The following is a 15818-nucleotide window of genomic DNA, read 5'->3' as shown; positions in this document are numbered from 1 at the left end:
ATGAACTCTCCCAGAGCAAGGAAGCAAGGCCGTGCAGACGTGCAGGATGTGTCCACGGCCCCACCCAGCACCTCCTCACTCATCGGCTAGGGATGGCAGGCAGGTTATGAGCTCTGTCTGTGCCCTGGCCCTCGGCCAGCGCCCCTGTCAGAGTCCACCATCCTCGCCCCCTCCTACCTTGTAGTACGGATGGTGCAGGAAGGAATCTGGGCCGCCTGCTAAAGCCATCGGTTCCTTCCCACAGTCTTCAAACCACATGGACTGCACGGGACCTGGAACAGAGACAGACTGTGAGAAACCCAGAAAGAGGGAAGGCCCACTGCTCTCCAGGGGCTCAGGGGCAGGGGGCTGACCCTGGACACCACTTGCATCTGGGTGAGTCAGGGGACTGGTACCAACTCCAGAACCTTGACCTGTCAGGCGCAGGTGCTCAGAGGGGTGAGCCACAGCGAGAACTGAATGCCGGCCCGCTCAGCAGTCCCCAGGAGCCACCCGACTCTTCTTCCGCTGACAGTGATAAAACACCCTGAAGACTTTTTCATACTGTGGGCCACACGGGCTTAGCCTGCGAGGAGGTGGGGCGGGTGTTGCTGGGGCCCTCTCAGCAATGCCCATGTAAGTGCTGCTTTGCCAGCCACAGCCTAGAACCCTAACCTAACCCTAACCCTAGGAGGCACCCTCTCAGCAGACACCAAACCACCATACAAGATCCAACACACTCCCTGCAGGGACCGCCTGGGAGAACAGCCCTCACAGCCACGGCCTCTGGAACCGATGTGAGACGTGCCACCTCCTAGGAGTGCCAGAGCGACTTCAGCTCCGAGAATGTGCACACTCGGCTCCAGCAAGGAGCCCCAGACAGGCAGGGAAGTAAGATCCCATTTTTCTTTTTAACCTCCTGTGGCACAAGCCATACATTTGATCCATACAGGATGGTCCATGAGAGTTCCAGAACTGACCCCAACAAAACCCACCCCCTCCCAGCAATGCAGAGGACTGTCGGGGGTGGGGGGACAGGAGGGAGGCAGGCACAGCAGCTTGGTCTGCACTGCGCCCCACCAGCTGACACTCACAGACCAGAGACCATCTATAACACGACCTTCTGCGGCACACAGCTTACCTGCCACATCTCAGCAAAAATTAGAGCTCCATTTCCATGGAGACAGGAGACTGTTGCCAGCCACGCTCTGGACTACAGCAGGAGGAGAGAGGAACCAGTGCTAGGGTCAGAAAGGTCCCTCATACCATTCTTCTCGGAAGTCATCAGAAGTAAGAATATGGCAATAGCCATCAACATTCTCTGTTATAACCCACCTCAGAGCCACTCAGACCCTCCTCAGCTCCCCCTGCGGCCCAAGGACCCTGAACAATTCGTAACTCCTGACCACATGCGGCTCTCTCGGGCCTCTGCATCCACAGTATTGTTCTGAGCTCTGTTAGCTGCTGTAAGTGTTACGGCCCTATAGGACTGAGCTCAGGGGTCACCTCCTCCAGGAAGACCCCTTGGACTGTCCCTCACCAATCACCACCGCCCACGATGGTTCAGTCAGCGTCCACGCTGGGCTCCTGGGCCACATGCTGGGCTTACAGCCCTCTCTCCATCTGCCACGCAGAGCTGTAAATGCCTCTGCTTGGTCTCACTCCCCACAAAGCAATCATAACCATGTGCTTAATTGTGACAGAGGCTTGCTCTGTGCAAACTGTCAGGAAGTGCCAGCGGAGAGACACTGTCTGGCTGTGCAGGAGTTGAATCCCTGACAGGCTTTCTGCAGCCACATCCACAGAGACAGGATGCCCCAAGGGGTTCTTGGGTCATCGGCATCACCCCATCGGATGAGGGAAAGCCAGACAGTTCCAACACCCACCCACCTTGTCCTGGGCCACCTGGAGGGACCCTTCTGCCCCACAGGTTCCCCGAGGGCACAGGCGGGTGTCCAGCGTGCCCTTCAAGTAGACTAGGGCTGCGTTTCAGTGAACGGCGGCCAGAGCCTCAGTGATGAACAAACCAGGAACCAGAGCCGAGAAACCATTTTCTGATCTAGTCCTCTGGGGCCTGGAAGGACTTATTTCCCTGACGCGGCTTTGAGAGAAATAAGAAAAATTTAGAAAGTGGCTCAATTATCTTAACGAAAAGTTAGAAAATCAGGAAAAAAAAGGGGGACTGGAAGAAATACTGCAGGCAAAGATCTCCCTAAGACAGACAGAGAAATGCTGGGAGCCTTCACGTCAGAACTGACACGTAGCAAACAAAACCCATGGAAAAGAAATTACAGAAGCACCGTAAACAGCCCACAGAGAGGGTGAGCCAAGCACAGGGGCGCAAAGAGACAGGAAGGTTAGGACAGAATGCAGGTCACAGAAGACAGACTGGGAAAGACCAGAAACCCCAGGAAGTGTCCCAGGACAGAGCTCTTCACATTTCAGATTTGTCCTTCCACTCACAGGCTCAATTTTCTAGAATTCAGAATTTAAAAACTCACAGAAGGTTCTCAGAGGAAAGCTGAATGGTTTAGGCGGGGCATAAAAGTAGGGATATTAATTTACGGTTGTTTAGTCGCTCAGTCACATCCGACTCTGTGCAACCCCACGGACGGTAGCCCGCCAGGCTCCCCTGTCCCTGGAATTCCCCAGGTAAGACCACTGAGATGGGTAGCCAATCCCTTCCACTTGACTCAGGGACCGAACCCACATCACCTGCATTGCAGTTGGACTCTTTTACCACTGAGCCACCAGGGAAGCCCTAGGGATATTAAATGCCACCAGTCAAAATAGCAAAAATATCAAGATACGATCTAGTTACAGGCCAAACTGTGTCCCCTGCCCCAAACTCATATGTTGACGCCCTTAACATCCAGGATCCTCAGAATGTTGCTGTATTTGGAGGAAACATCTTTAAAAAGGTAACTAAGGTCAAATGAGGCATTACTGTGGACCGGAATCCAACAAAGGAGATGAGGACACAGAGGCACGTGGATGGAGGACCACGTGAGGACAGGAGAAGATGGCGATTCACACGCCAGGAGAGAGGCCTCGGGGGAAGCGGCCCTGCCCACACCTTGACCTCAGGGCTCCCCACCTCCAGCTATGAGAAAACAAACTCCTGTTGTTTAAGCCTCTGGTTCTTTGTTATGGTGTTTCTAGAAAACGATTACAGAGCCAAAATTCTTCAAACACCACCAAACTGTCCTCATGGCTAAGAAGAACAGAAGCATCCTAAACCTGTAACATTTACCACCAGCCAGTCATTTGTGTTTTCCACAAGGTCTCTGGGATTCTTCAAATCAGCGCAGAAACGCAGGAATGACCCACGAGAGGCTGCTGGGCTGGAGAGGCCTGGTGATGACAAGACAGCAGGGGTGGGGGCGGGGGAGGAGTTCGTCCCGGAGCAAGACGGGTGAGGCTGGCGGCTTGCCTGCAGCCTCCACAGGAGACAGCAGCCCCCAGGCCTCCAGGCTCCCCCAGCTCCAGGAGTCAACCTGTCCCGCAGCAGTCAGTCTCATGTGCCCTTCTGTCCAGGCTCTACCACCCAGCCCTTGGATCAGACTCCAAAGTAGGTTTGTTCCAAAGGCATTCTGGAGACATGGTAACATCTGCAGTCACTTGGCCCGAATTCCCGAACACAGCAAGGTGGCCCTCATCCCCTGTGCTGGAGGCCTCGAGGGCAGAAACTGTAAAGGGGCAAGGACTCCAGGCTTCCTGGAGAAGAAAGAATCTGGCCTCAAGGCTGTAGCGAACTCCTGCCCCAGGGACCTGACTTGTCAGACTATCAGCGGAGCCAGTTCCTTCCATCTCCTTACAGACACACATACATGGTCAGTTTCACTGCACAGCCGTGACCTCTTCACCCCAAGCACTTACAGCAGGATCCCGGGACCGTTCCATGAGGCCCCTTCGGGCCTCCCCACCACAAACACACGGCCACATGGGTCTGACGGCTCCATCGGCCAACATTCAGCCTGCCTGCATGGCCTGCTCACATCCCAGCCACTTCCCCAACACTCCTGCCGCCTTCCACCCTGACTGCAGCCCCACTCTCCTGGGCTGTTTCTCTCCCCTCACCTACTTCCGGTGGCCTAGGGGAGGGGTCAGTGTCCTCCTGGCTCCTTGAGTACCCTCTCGGCACCCCTCCACCATCAGGCTGTCCGTGGCCCTGCCTTCTTGGGCTGGCACTGCCCACTCTCTCCCCAGCTCACTCGGTATGTCTTGCCTGCCCTGCTGTGCAAGGCAGGAACTCCTGGATGTTTTCAGCAAACAGAAACATATGACTTTCCCCTTAAGTTTCAAATTTAGTGGGTGTTAAGAATGCTGAAAATTTTAAATATGTCAGTTTTATTACCTAAATGTCACCTTTGAAAGACTCTGTTTGCCAGATGGAATTGCTTCTCAGCCAAAAAAATATATATTCCATAATCTCTGTCAAGTAGGTTCTCAGGGAAAAGAAAACCATACTTAGACAAACCAAAAGGTTTGGATTAACTGGCCTCCGATAAGATGTATCAAACCCAAAGCTAACATCAAATTCAGTGATGAAAGATGGAAAGCTTTTTCCTCGAAGATAACAAACGAGGTACGTATGATCCTTCATCATGTCTATTGAGTGAACGATAGGAAACTCTACCCAGAGCCATCAAGTGAAAAAGGAAAACAGGAAAAGAAGTAAAGTTATCTCTGTTCACAGAGGACATGATCTTATCTGCAGAAAACCCTAACAGTTAAAAACACTTACAAACACACACAGGCCTCCTCTAGAGCTAATGAATAAATTCATCAAGGTTATAGGATACAAAAATCAACATGCAAAAATCACGTGTTTCTAAACAGCAACAATGAAAAGGAGATCAAGAAAACAACTCCATTCAAAATAGCAACAATAATAATTAAGAATAAATTTAACCTAGGAGGCAAAAGACTTGTGCACCAATTATCAACAATTACCAAATGTTGCTGTTAAGAATATAAAGATGCTATAAGGAAAACATTATGTATTCATGGATTGAAACATTTAATATTGCTAAGATGAAAAAACTATCCAAAGCAATTTACAGATTCAGTATAATCTTACCAAAATCTCACTGGCAGTTTTGCAGAGATCAATATATCTTTCTACAATTCCTAAGTATTCTCATGGGACCCCAAGTAACCAAAAACATCTTGGAAAAGAAGAACATAGTTGGAGGATTCACATTTCCTGATTTCAGAATTCACTACAAAACGGTGGTGATTAAGACAGTGTAATTACCGGTGTAAAGTCAGACACAGACTCATGGAACAGAACAGACAGACCAGAAATAAACACTCACACAAACGTTGGACTGATTTTCAATAAAGGTCCCAAGACTGTTTAATGGGGAACAGAACAGTCTTTTTGAAAACTGGTTCTGGGAAACTAGATATCCACATGCAAAAGAATAAAGTTGGACTCTGACCTTACCATACAAACAAAAATTAATTAAAAAATTGATCAAGGACTTAAAACTATAAAACTCTTGGAAAGAAACATAAGGAAAATTTTTTATGATATTGGATCTGACAATGATTTCCAGGATATGACTCCAAAAGTGAAGTCACTCAGTTGTGTCCGACTCTTTGTGATCCCATGGACTGTAGCCTCCCAGGCTCCTCTCTATGAGATTTTCCAGGCAAGGGTACTGGAGGGGGTTGCCATTTCCTTCTCTAAGGGATCTTCCCAACCCAGGGATCGAACCCAGGCCTCCCGCGTTGTAGGCAGACATTTTACCGTCTGATGACTCCAAAGAAAGAAAGTGAAGTTGCTCAGTCGTGTCCGACTCTCTGCGACCCCATGGACTGTATAGCCCACCAGGCTCCTCAGTCCACGGAATTTTCCAGGCAAGCGTACTGGAGTGGGTTGTCATTTCCTTCTCCAGGGGATCTTCCCAACCCAGGGACTGAACCCAGGTCTCCCGCACTGCAGGCAGATGCTTTACCGTCTAAGCCACCAGGGAGGCGGAATGACTCCAAAGGCATATGCAAAAAAAAGGAAAATCACAGAAACTGGACTTCATCAAAATTAAAAACTTTTGTGCAAAGGACATTCTCAAGAGAGTGAAAAGACCCACAGAAAGGGAAAAAAATAGTTACAAATGATATATTTGATAAGGGCTTAATATCCAAAATAATACAACCACAATAAAAAAAGGGCCAAGGACTTGACGCTTCTCCAAAGAAGATACACAAATGATCGGTAAGCATGAAAAGATGCTCAACATCATTAGTCATTAGGGAAAGGCAAATCAAACTACAATAAGACACCATAAAAATAATAAACATGGCGAGGATATGGAGAAATTAGAACCCTTCTGCATTGCTAGTAAAAATGTGGAATGGTACAGCCTCCATAATAAATGGTATGTATATTCCTCAAAGAATTAAATATAGAATCAGCATAAGTTCCAGCAATTCTATCTCTGGGTGTACACCCAAAAGAATCAGAAGTACCTTTAACCCATGTTCAAAGCAGCACTATTTACAATAGCCAAAAGATGGGACTAAACCAGATATCCGCTGACAGATGAATGGCTAACCAAAATGACTATAAACAAACAATGAGCTATTATTCAGCCTTGAAAAAGAATGATATTTTGATACATGCTACAACATGGATGAAACTTAAAGACATTATGGTAAGTGAAATAAATCAATCACAAAGTACAAATACTGTATGATCTTACTTATATGAGTTAATACCTAGTTTAAAGACAAAAAATAGAAGCGATCAGGGTCTAGTAGGAGGAGGGTTTGTTTAAAGGGCACAGAATTTCCATTTGGGATAATGAAATGGTTCTGGAAATAGCAGTGATGTTTACACAGCATTATGAATGCACTTAGTTCCACTGAGTTGTACTTAAAAACAGTTGAAATGGCAAATTTTGTTTTTCATATTTTATCCCCATGTTGCAAAAAATTACTGTAAAGTTGGTTATTCAGTGAGCCTCCTTTAGTAAAATTAACAACTTTCACTAATTTTTTTTTTTAATATAACCAATAGAGTTGGCAGAATTTCTTAGGGTGCTAAAGCTTGGGGCTGTATAAAGTAGTGATTCCAAATACTTCTTTCTTTAGTCAAGTTTTTACATTTCCATGTGTCTCGACCAACAATACACTTTCTCAGTTCTGCGATTCTGTGCAACCCAGCTGTCTGGGAGGTGAAATGGAATCCATCCAGCAAGTCCTGCGTAAAAATTATCTTACCACCCATACCTGACAAAGACTAAAAGTTCTAATATTATCCTATTCTCATGGAGACTGAAAAACTTGTACCATCTCTGGACAGGCAACCTCAATCTTTTTTTTTTTTTTAAGTATAGTTGATTTTCCATATTGTATTGATTTCTGCCATACAGAAAAGTGATCCCATCATACACATTGATAAGTATTCTTTTTCATATCCTTTTCCATTATGGTTATCACAGGATATTGAATACAGTTCCCTGCGCTATACAGTAAGACGCTGTTTATCCATCCTGTAACAGTCTGCTTCTGCTAACCCCAAACTTCCAACCCACCGCGCCCCACTGGCAACCCCAAGACTGTTCTCCATGTCTTGGAGTTTGAGAAAGCGTTTCTTTTAAATGTCTTACAACAGCACAGAAGTTCTGATAGGCTGTGCTACATTAAAGAATTTAAATTTTAAATCATCAGCGGAGTTAACAGAAACAGTGTGCTTATACGGAGAAGCAGGAGCAACTTCCGAAGCAGGTTGATACTGCAGCTGTGTATCTATGATGATAAAAGGCATTCTCATGAATAGATGTAGAATGACCAAGAAACTGCACCAAACTATTGTCTCACTTTTTTGATTCAAGGGGTTCATTGGCAAGTTTTGCTCACTGTCACAGTTCCATAAAACCCCTTAATTCTGAAAGTTAAGTCCTCTTTCGCACGAATTCCAACGTAAATAATGTATGCCACATTTTGACTGAGTTTTGAACTTGTGATAGAAATTCAAATACTCTTCTTCATAAAACTTGCACTTTTTTCCTTATTGGACTGTAGTTCAGAAAAACAGTTCAGGCAAAGTCAAAAGTTTGCTGATTCCAGAGTCAACATTTTTCTTAATACTGTAAATATTTACACTTCTGGATGGACCCAGCAGCTGAACTTGAACATGGCTTTGTTCTTTGCATTTCATGTTTATTTTTTTTTCCACTTTAGGGCAATGTGTACTAAATTAAAATGATACAATGGTCATAAACTTGAAAAATGCTTCACTCAATAACATGCTTTCTGAAAAGTACATGGGGCATTCCCACCAGAAACTCTGGAGACTCTGGCAGATATGGATGAAGCGATTATTCGTGCTTTTCAGGTCACAACCAACTATATGTGATGCTCCTGGTAGATGTAAGGTGTTCCATTCCCCCTGCCGTGAGGGAGACATTGACACGACAAGGTCGACCATGGGAGACGCTGGATGGTTCCTGCAGCCTCCAGACACCCTAGCTCAGCCAGTGTGGAGCCTCCACGCAGTCCACCCTGATTCTTCGCCTCCTGCTCTATTTTCCTCATTAAACATGCTTTTCATCTTGACTTGATTTCCAGGCATAGTGATGGGTTGCAACCCAGAATGTGAAAATGGGTCAAGCTGGGGCCCGTGGCCAACGCCCACCTCCAGCATCCACGGGCTGTCCTCGCGCAGCTTGGAGGCAGCTGCCCTCCGACTGCTCCATCCCCCCACCCCAGTGCCTCTCCTTCCAGGCATCAGCTCCAAAAATGTTCACCGTGTCTACCTCCATCTCCAACCTAATCCTAGAAAAAGACCACGACACCTTCACTTAAGACAACCGGCCACTCCCAGGACCCCTGAATCCCGACTGTGTAAATGGTCCCTTTCTCTGTTTAGGCGACCACACATTCAAGATGTGCATTTAATACTGTGAGGAAGCTCTGCTACATGTCCACAGGGAATGTTCATACTCTCCAGAGCATCTGACTCACACATTCTCTTCTCTCTCCCCAGATGCTATCCCTCTTGCAGGAGCCTCAGAGCAGTCAGCGAGCCTGCCTCTGCGACCCCTCAGCACACGGTCCACGCTTACTGCCCTGTTTCCTTTGGGCACAGCGACAGCCAGCACTGGACTTTCACTCAAAATTCCTTGCGGGGCGTTATTAAACCCCTCCTCGTTCAAGAATCCAGCCACACCCAGACAGCACACAGTAGGGCTTCCAGAAGGATTTGTCAACTATTAGTTGGCTAAGTGGAAAAAAGTGAAAGTCACTCAGTCGTGTCCGACTCTGTGACCCCATGGATTATACAGTCCATGGAATTCTCCAGGCCAGAATACTGGAGTGGTAGCTGTTCCCTTCTCCAGGGGATCTTCCCAATCCAGGGATCGAACCCAGGTCTTCCGCACTGCAGGTGGATTCTTTACCATCTGAGCCACCTGGGAAGCCCATTAGTTGGCTATTAGAAGGTTAAACAGCACCATGATATGATATATATGATAGCATAAAACTAAATAGTGTAATTGTAGTCACCATTTCATAAAAGTCAAATAATATATGGTACAACCAACTTAGATGGTTTTATATGTCAATTATATCTCAATAAAACTGGAAAAATTAACAAAAATTTTTTAAAAATCGAAAAGAGAAGCTTCAAATCCTAAAAGAAATCACTAAAGGATTTGTTAAAAAGAAATCTGTACCTCACATAAAAGCCTGTTCCTTACTGGGAAAACAATGTAACTGAGCAATGTTCATGATATATTAAGATAATCACTTGCAGAACTGAAAGGAGAATATTTGCATTTTACATCATAATAAGAGGATAAAAGGAAACTAATAATACTTGAAACATCAAAGGGAAAATAGAAAATGGGCAGATGAAGAAGCATTCAAACCAGAAACAACTGGTTCAGAAGACGGAGGACATGGAGCAATAAATGTCAACCGTCCAATTCCCTTCTTTTCAAACAAAAATATTCCAATGTAAAAAAAAAATACCCAGGGCAAATTGAAATTGAAAAGCTTTAAATAGAGAGCTAGGAAAGGGAGACACAGAGACAGAGCAGGCAAAGATACAAGCACAAACCACACACTCAGAAACACCAACAACGGTGACGGCAATGACCGAAAAGTATAATTAACACAAAGAAACGCCAGTCCCCACAGATAAAAGTGCAGTGAGCAGCAAGCAGAAGCAGTATTAGGTCTCCACTCTCCAAATTACAAATCCACACAAAAATGAATCTTAAATTATAAAAACGGATGTTTTGCTTCAGTAAGAAGTTTATGTTAAAAGCCAACAAACCAACCAAAATGCTGACACCTACAAAAAGAAATGGAGAAAAAGTGTTTGCAGTTGGACACTTGTGCTCATCACTTCAGGCGAAAGAAGGAATCAAACTAGGATAAAAAGAATACACAACATTGCATCAGGAAAGAGAATTCATGAATATGTATGAAAAGTGGGCATCTGCAAATATTTACAAATACCCATGAATTTAAAGAAATACTGCCACAAAAATATCAGTGCATTTTGCTAACACGTCCAGGTCTCTGAGCTAAGGGACACCTGTGCTGAACTCCTCCCCCCCCAGCCACATAAAGGCACAGACCTGACTCCTCTTGTCCCAGGGCGGACACAGGGAAAGCCAACCACCATGCCAACCCGCCCTGAGCTAGAAGCAAACACATCACAACTAGAAATTCAAAAGTGCATGTAAAAAGCAACAACTCAGCCACTTGAAAATTAAAAACAATCCCTGGCCTCAATAGCTGGTCGAGGAGGAAATTAATATAACAGTCTCCGGACAATTAGGTCAATGAATACCATCCCTCGTGGAGAGAGGTAACACGAAGCAGGAGAAACAACTGGGGGACAAAGGCCACGATTCTTGCACCATCCACAAAAAGAAAAGGCATTAAATGAAAAACGTGAATCCAGTCTTGAAGCAGAAGGCAGGAAATTTGGTCAAAAAAAAAAAAGGAGAAACTAAAACATGATGAAATTTATGAAAATCCAAGAATTTATTATCCAAGATAATAAAAGACAAACCTTTTAAGAATTTTAAAACCCACCAAAAATTAAAATAAAATTTTAAAATTCAAAATTAAAATTAAATTTTAATTGGAAAAAAAAAAGGACTGTGATGATTTCTTTTAATCACACAGTAATTCTATGGACATTAGTAAAGATATCTGGTGGCACAATGGTAAAGAACCCACCTGCCAATGCGGGAGACATGAGACTCAGGTTCGATCCCTGGGTCGGGAAGGTCTCCTGAAGAAGGAAACGGCGACCCTCTCCAGTACTCTTGCCTGGAGGATCCCATGAACAGTGGAGCCTGGTGGGCTACGGTCCATGGGGTCGCACAGAGTCCAACAAGACTGAGCATGTACACATGCACGCAAAGAAAGAAACCTGGTAATGTCCATGGAACTGTAATTTAAACTACATACCAAAATCAGAATAAACTAAAAAAGAAACCTTAAGATAGAAGGTCTGTCTAGTCAAGGCTATGGTTTTCCCAGTGGTCATGTATGGATGTCAGAGTTGGACTATAAAGAAACTGAGAACAGAAGAATTGATGCTTTTGAGCTGTGGTGTTAGAGAAGACTCTTGAGAGTCCCTTGGACTGCAAGGAGATCCAACCAGTCCATCCTAAAGGAGATCAGTCCTGGGTGTTCATTGGAAGCACTGATGCTGAAGCTGAAACTCCAATGCTTTGGCCACCTCATGAGAAGAGCTGACTCACTGGAAAAGACCCTGATGCTGGGAGGGATTGGGGGCGGGAGGAGAAGGGGACGACAGAGAATGAGATGGTTGGATGGCATCACCGACTCGATGGACATGGGTTTGGGTGGACTCTGGGAGTTGGTGATGGACAGGGAGGCCTGGTGTGCTGCAGTTCATGGGGTCGCAAAGTGTCAGACACGACTAAGCGACTGAACTGAACTGAACTGAAGACAGAAAATATCATAGATCCAACTAAATAAAACCCACCCTCCTTCCACACGTGTTTTTCCAATATAAACAGTGCCATGAACGTGTTAGACCAGGCACTGGGCTAAGCATGTCTATGAATGTGTGCGTGTACGATTACCATTGTTTACATGAGGAAATGAAGCAAGATGGTCAGGGTCCCAGAGCGAGTGATGGGAAGACCTGAAGGTAGTAAGACAGTCTGGTCCAGAAGCCCACTTTCTCAACTAGAACCCTATAGTCCTGTGGTTTTCAGTGATAAATAGACAGCACAGGCATCACTTGGGAACTCGTTAACAAGCAAATTTTAGCCAAGACCTAGACCAACTAAATCAGAGACTCTGGGGCTGGGGCCTGCAAGACCACGTGGGTTTCCGGACTGACAGGTGGTGTACATGGGCTGGCCTGGCCCCACCACTGGGCTGTGCAGCAAACCCACTCAGGGAGCTCTTAAAACTCCAGGATTGGGCTGCACCCCTGACCAGAGAAAGCACGGCTTCACAGCAGGGGAGGGGCCCTATTTTAAGCTGCCAGAGTATTTCTGATATTGAGAACCACCACTCTCATCTCTTTCTTTTACAATTATTATTCCTTTTTAAATAATGTCTGCAAGGGGGAAAAATGGAAGAAAACTGCAAGAAAGCTTTGAGGAATTACACCTCTGTAGGGGCTGGGGAAGGGGAATCTACGGCTCTGAAGCTGTTTGAAGTGAAACATACAGTACACTCTGTTTTGGAAATGCCATAACTGAATGCTGAGGGCTAGATTTCCAACTGGATCTATTATTTTTTCCTATGGAAATATAAAGAATTCCTTTTAGAATGCCATTTTAGCCTTTTTCCACCAGGCATCGGTAGAAGCAGGGCAGGACACAGGTTAAATAGCTGTCAGAACCACTTGCAGCAAAGAATGACTCCATCCTTTAAAATTGTGTGTCCTGAAAGACAAAGGTCTAAATCTGACCCCATGTATGTGACCAGGACCTAGGACTTCACATTTTCAGTACTTTGAAAGAGACTTGTCTGAAATGTGCTACTTGAACTGCATGATACGACTTATAGGAAGAATCTAAACATTACAACAAACCAGCAACCTGAAAGTCTCTTGGACTGCAAGGAGATCAAACCAGTCAACCCAAGGGAAATCAACCCGAAATATTCATTGGAAGGACTGATGCTGAAGTTGAAGCTCCAATACTCTGGCCACCTGATGGGAAAAGCTGACTCAATGGAAAAGATCCTGATGCTGGGAAAGACTGAGGGCAGAAGGAGAAGGGGACGACAGAGGATGAGATGGCTGAATAGTAATGTCAACTCAGTGGGCACGCGTTTGAGCAAACTTCGGGAGACAGTGAAGGACAGGGAAGCTGGATGTGCTGCGGTCCATGCGGTTGCAGAGTCGGACATGACTGAGTGAGACTGACCAAGAAGAAACTACTATAGCAATAAAGAGGCAGGCTCAGATTCAGGGAGCAGGCTAATGGTTACCAAGGGGTGTTGGGCACGGCCAATATAGCAGCAAGGGATTAACAGGTATGAACTATTATTTAAAATAGCCTACAAAGATATACTGTACAACACAAGGGATACAGCAAATATTTCATAATATCCCTAAATAGAGCATAACCTTTAAATATTGTGAATCACTATACTGTACACCTGTAACATATATCCTACTGTACAGCAACTACCCTTCAATTAATAAAGAAAAATAGGCTATTTGAGTCTCAAGTCCTTCATCCCTAGGTGGGCTGCTCAGCGTCCTGACAGAAAATCAGTGGGATTTTCAGATGAACACATGACCGTGAGTCATGAGGATGACACATGGTAAGAACATGCAGCCCCACTGCAGCCCGCTTGATGCTGGCCACGCCACTGTCTGCGTTTACCTGTGTGAAGCACGGAATCATTTCCACATTCCCCGTCAAGACACTATTACTGTCCCAACCCAACGGACCTGGAGACGGAGAGTGATCACCCTGCTGGTCATCGCACAGCCACCTCACCAGCCTGGCTCTGCCCAAAGCCGGGGATCAGATGCAAACTCCCCAGGAATGGGGCTCGGGTATCCGGGCCACCGTGACACACCCAACCCTCGCGTGCCCTCACCCTGGCACTGGGCTTGGGGACACTCTCCTCCACCCCCCTCCTCCCCCACGGTGGGAGCAGGTGGCCCTGGGGGTCTTGTGTCAGCTCTCCAGTGTTCCAGTAAGGAAGGAAGGACCTGCCTGACAAGGGGGCACCACTGCTCAGTCGGGATGAAGGCGGGAGGGCAGCACAGGGATGGGCAGGTGGCACAGGACCCTGCAACCTCATCACCCACGCAGGCCCGGGGCAGCACTGGACACCAGCAGGCGCCCACGTGAGCACCACACGAGGGCCTGCTCACAGCCACGTCCCTGGGACACCCACCTGCCCTGGGTAAGCATGCGCAGAGGGCAGGCAACACCCACACAGGGCGACGAACCCTACACAACACGACAACCTGCGAGTGTGGTCATCCCAAGTCTCAGACAGGGACATCAGCTCCGAGATGCTGGGTGACCTGCCCAGGGCCACAGCGACACGATCTCACGGACAGGAAACCTCCACCAGCCTGAGAGTCAGAGCAAGAGAGGGACAGGGCGCCCCCCACACCCGGACTCCCTGCCCACTTGCGACTGGGGCACCTGGAGAGGGCAGGATGGGGCAAGAAGAAAAGCCGTTATAATCTGAAATTGAACATGAGGATTAATTACATACAGATCTAAAATTGGGGTCCTTTGAAAATAACTTACTTTCATATATATATATATATATATATATATATATATATATAAATTCATTAAATTTTATTTTCACTATTGGCATCATCACTTATGATAATCCTGATCCTTGAGTTTTATGAATCACTATAAACTAACTGCCTCTTGGTACCTTCCAAGGGATAGTTCTTTGCACATGAAAACTATAAAAAGAGAAACAGAAATTAAGAGGCTAAATCAATGAAGTCAAAAAGAGAAAATGACCACAATGCCACCCACATTACCAGCCATACCCCTCCACCACCCCAGCAGCACAGTCATCAGAAAAACTAAGGCTATGCTACAAAACAGCCCTTGATTTAAATACTTTATAAAATATGGACACTCCAAAATCCTTCCAATCAACATCTAAGAGGAAAGCACTTGTCCCTATAATAAAACTCAGATCACTGACAAGGGACTTCTTGTAAAGAACACTTGAAAAGAAAGCCCCAAGAAGTTATACCTAAATCACAGTTTCCAGATTCTAGACTCAGGTTTCTGGTAAAAATACAAAATACTGCAGGTGATGGCATCAGCTCTTCTTAATTTCCTTCTTTCAATGATTCTCATAAAGGCCTGAGATTCCCTCTCATCAGCTTCAGCATCAGTCCTTGCAATGATTTTTCAGGGTTGATTTCCCTTAGGATTGACTGGTTTGATCTCCTTGCTGTCCAAGGGACTCTCAAGAGGCTGTAGCACCACACTTGAAAAGGATCAATTCTTCAGTACTCAGCCTACTTTATGGTCCAACTCTCACACCTGGACATGACTACTGGAAATAGCTTTGACTCTATGAGACCTTTGTTGGCAAAGTGATGTCTCTGCTTTTCAATATGCTACCTAGGTCATAGCTTTCCTTCCAAGCAGCAAGCGTCTTTTAATTTCAAGTCTGCAGTCACTGTCTGCAGTGATTTTGGAGCCCAGGAAAATAAAATCTGTCACTGCTTCCACTTCTTCCCCTTCTATTTGCCATGAAGTGACGCGACAGGGTGCCATGATCTTAGTTTTTTTAAGGCTGAGTTTCAAGCCAGCTTTTTCACTCTCTTCTTTCACCCTCATCAAGAGGCACTTCAGTTCCCATCAAAAGAG

At 45.9% G+C, this 15818-nt stretch overlaps 1 protein-coding gene across 1 annotated transcript in view; it reads right to left on the bottom strand.

The window, feature by feature from the left end:
- Positions 1-15818, bottom strand: part of GRB10 (growth factor receptor bound protein 10) — a 215047-nt gene that overhangs the window by 141075 nt on the left and 58154 nt on the right. The window contains exon 3 of the mRNA XM_052638568.1: positions 178-272. Coding sequence (XP_052494528.1) covers positions 178-258 — 81 coding nt within the window. The 5' untranslated portion in view covers positions 259-272. The remainder of the gene's footprint in view (positions 1-177; positions 273-15818) is intronic.

Source organism: Budorcas taxicolor, chromosome 4 (assembly GCF_023091745.1).
Source record: "Budorcas taxicolor isolate Tak-1 chromosome 4, Takin1.1, whole genome shotgun sequence".
Classification (NCBI taxonomy): Eukaryota; Metazoa; Chordata; class Mammalia; order Artiodactyla; family Bovidae; genus Budorcas; species Budorcas taxicolor.
Note: the sequence above shows the minus strand (reverse complement) of the source record. Positions and strands in the feature narration are given on the sequence as shown.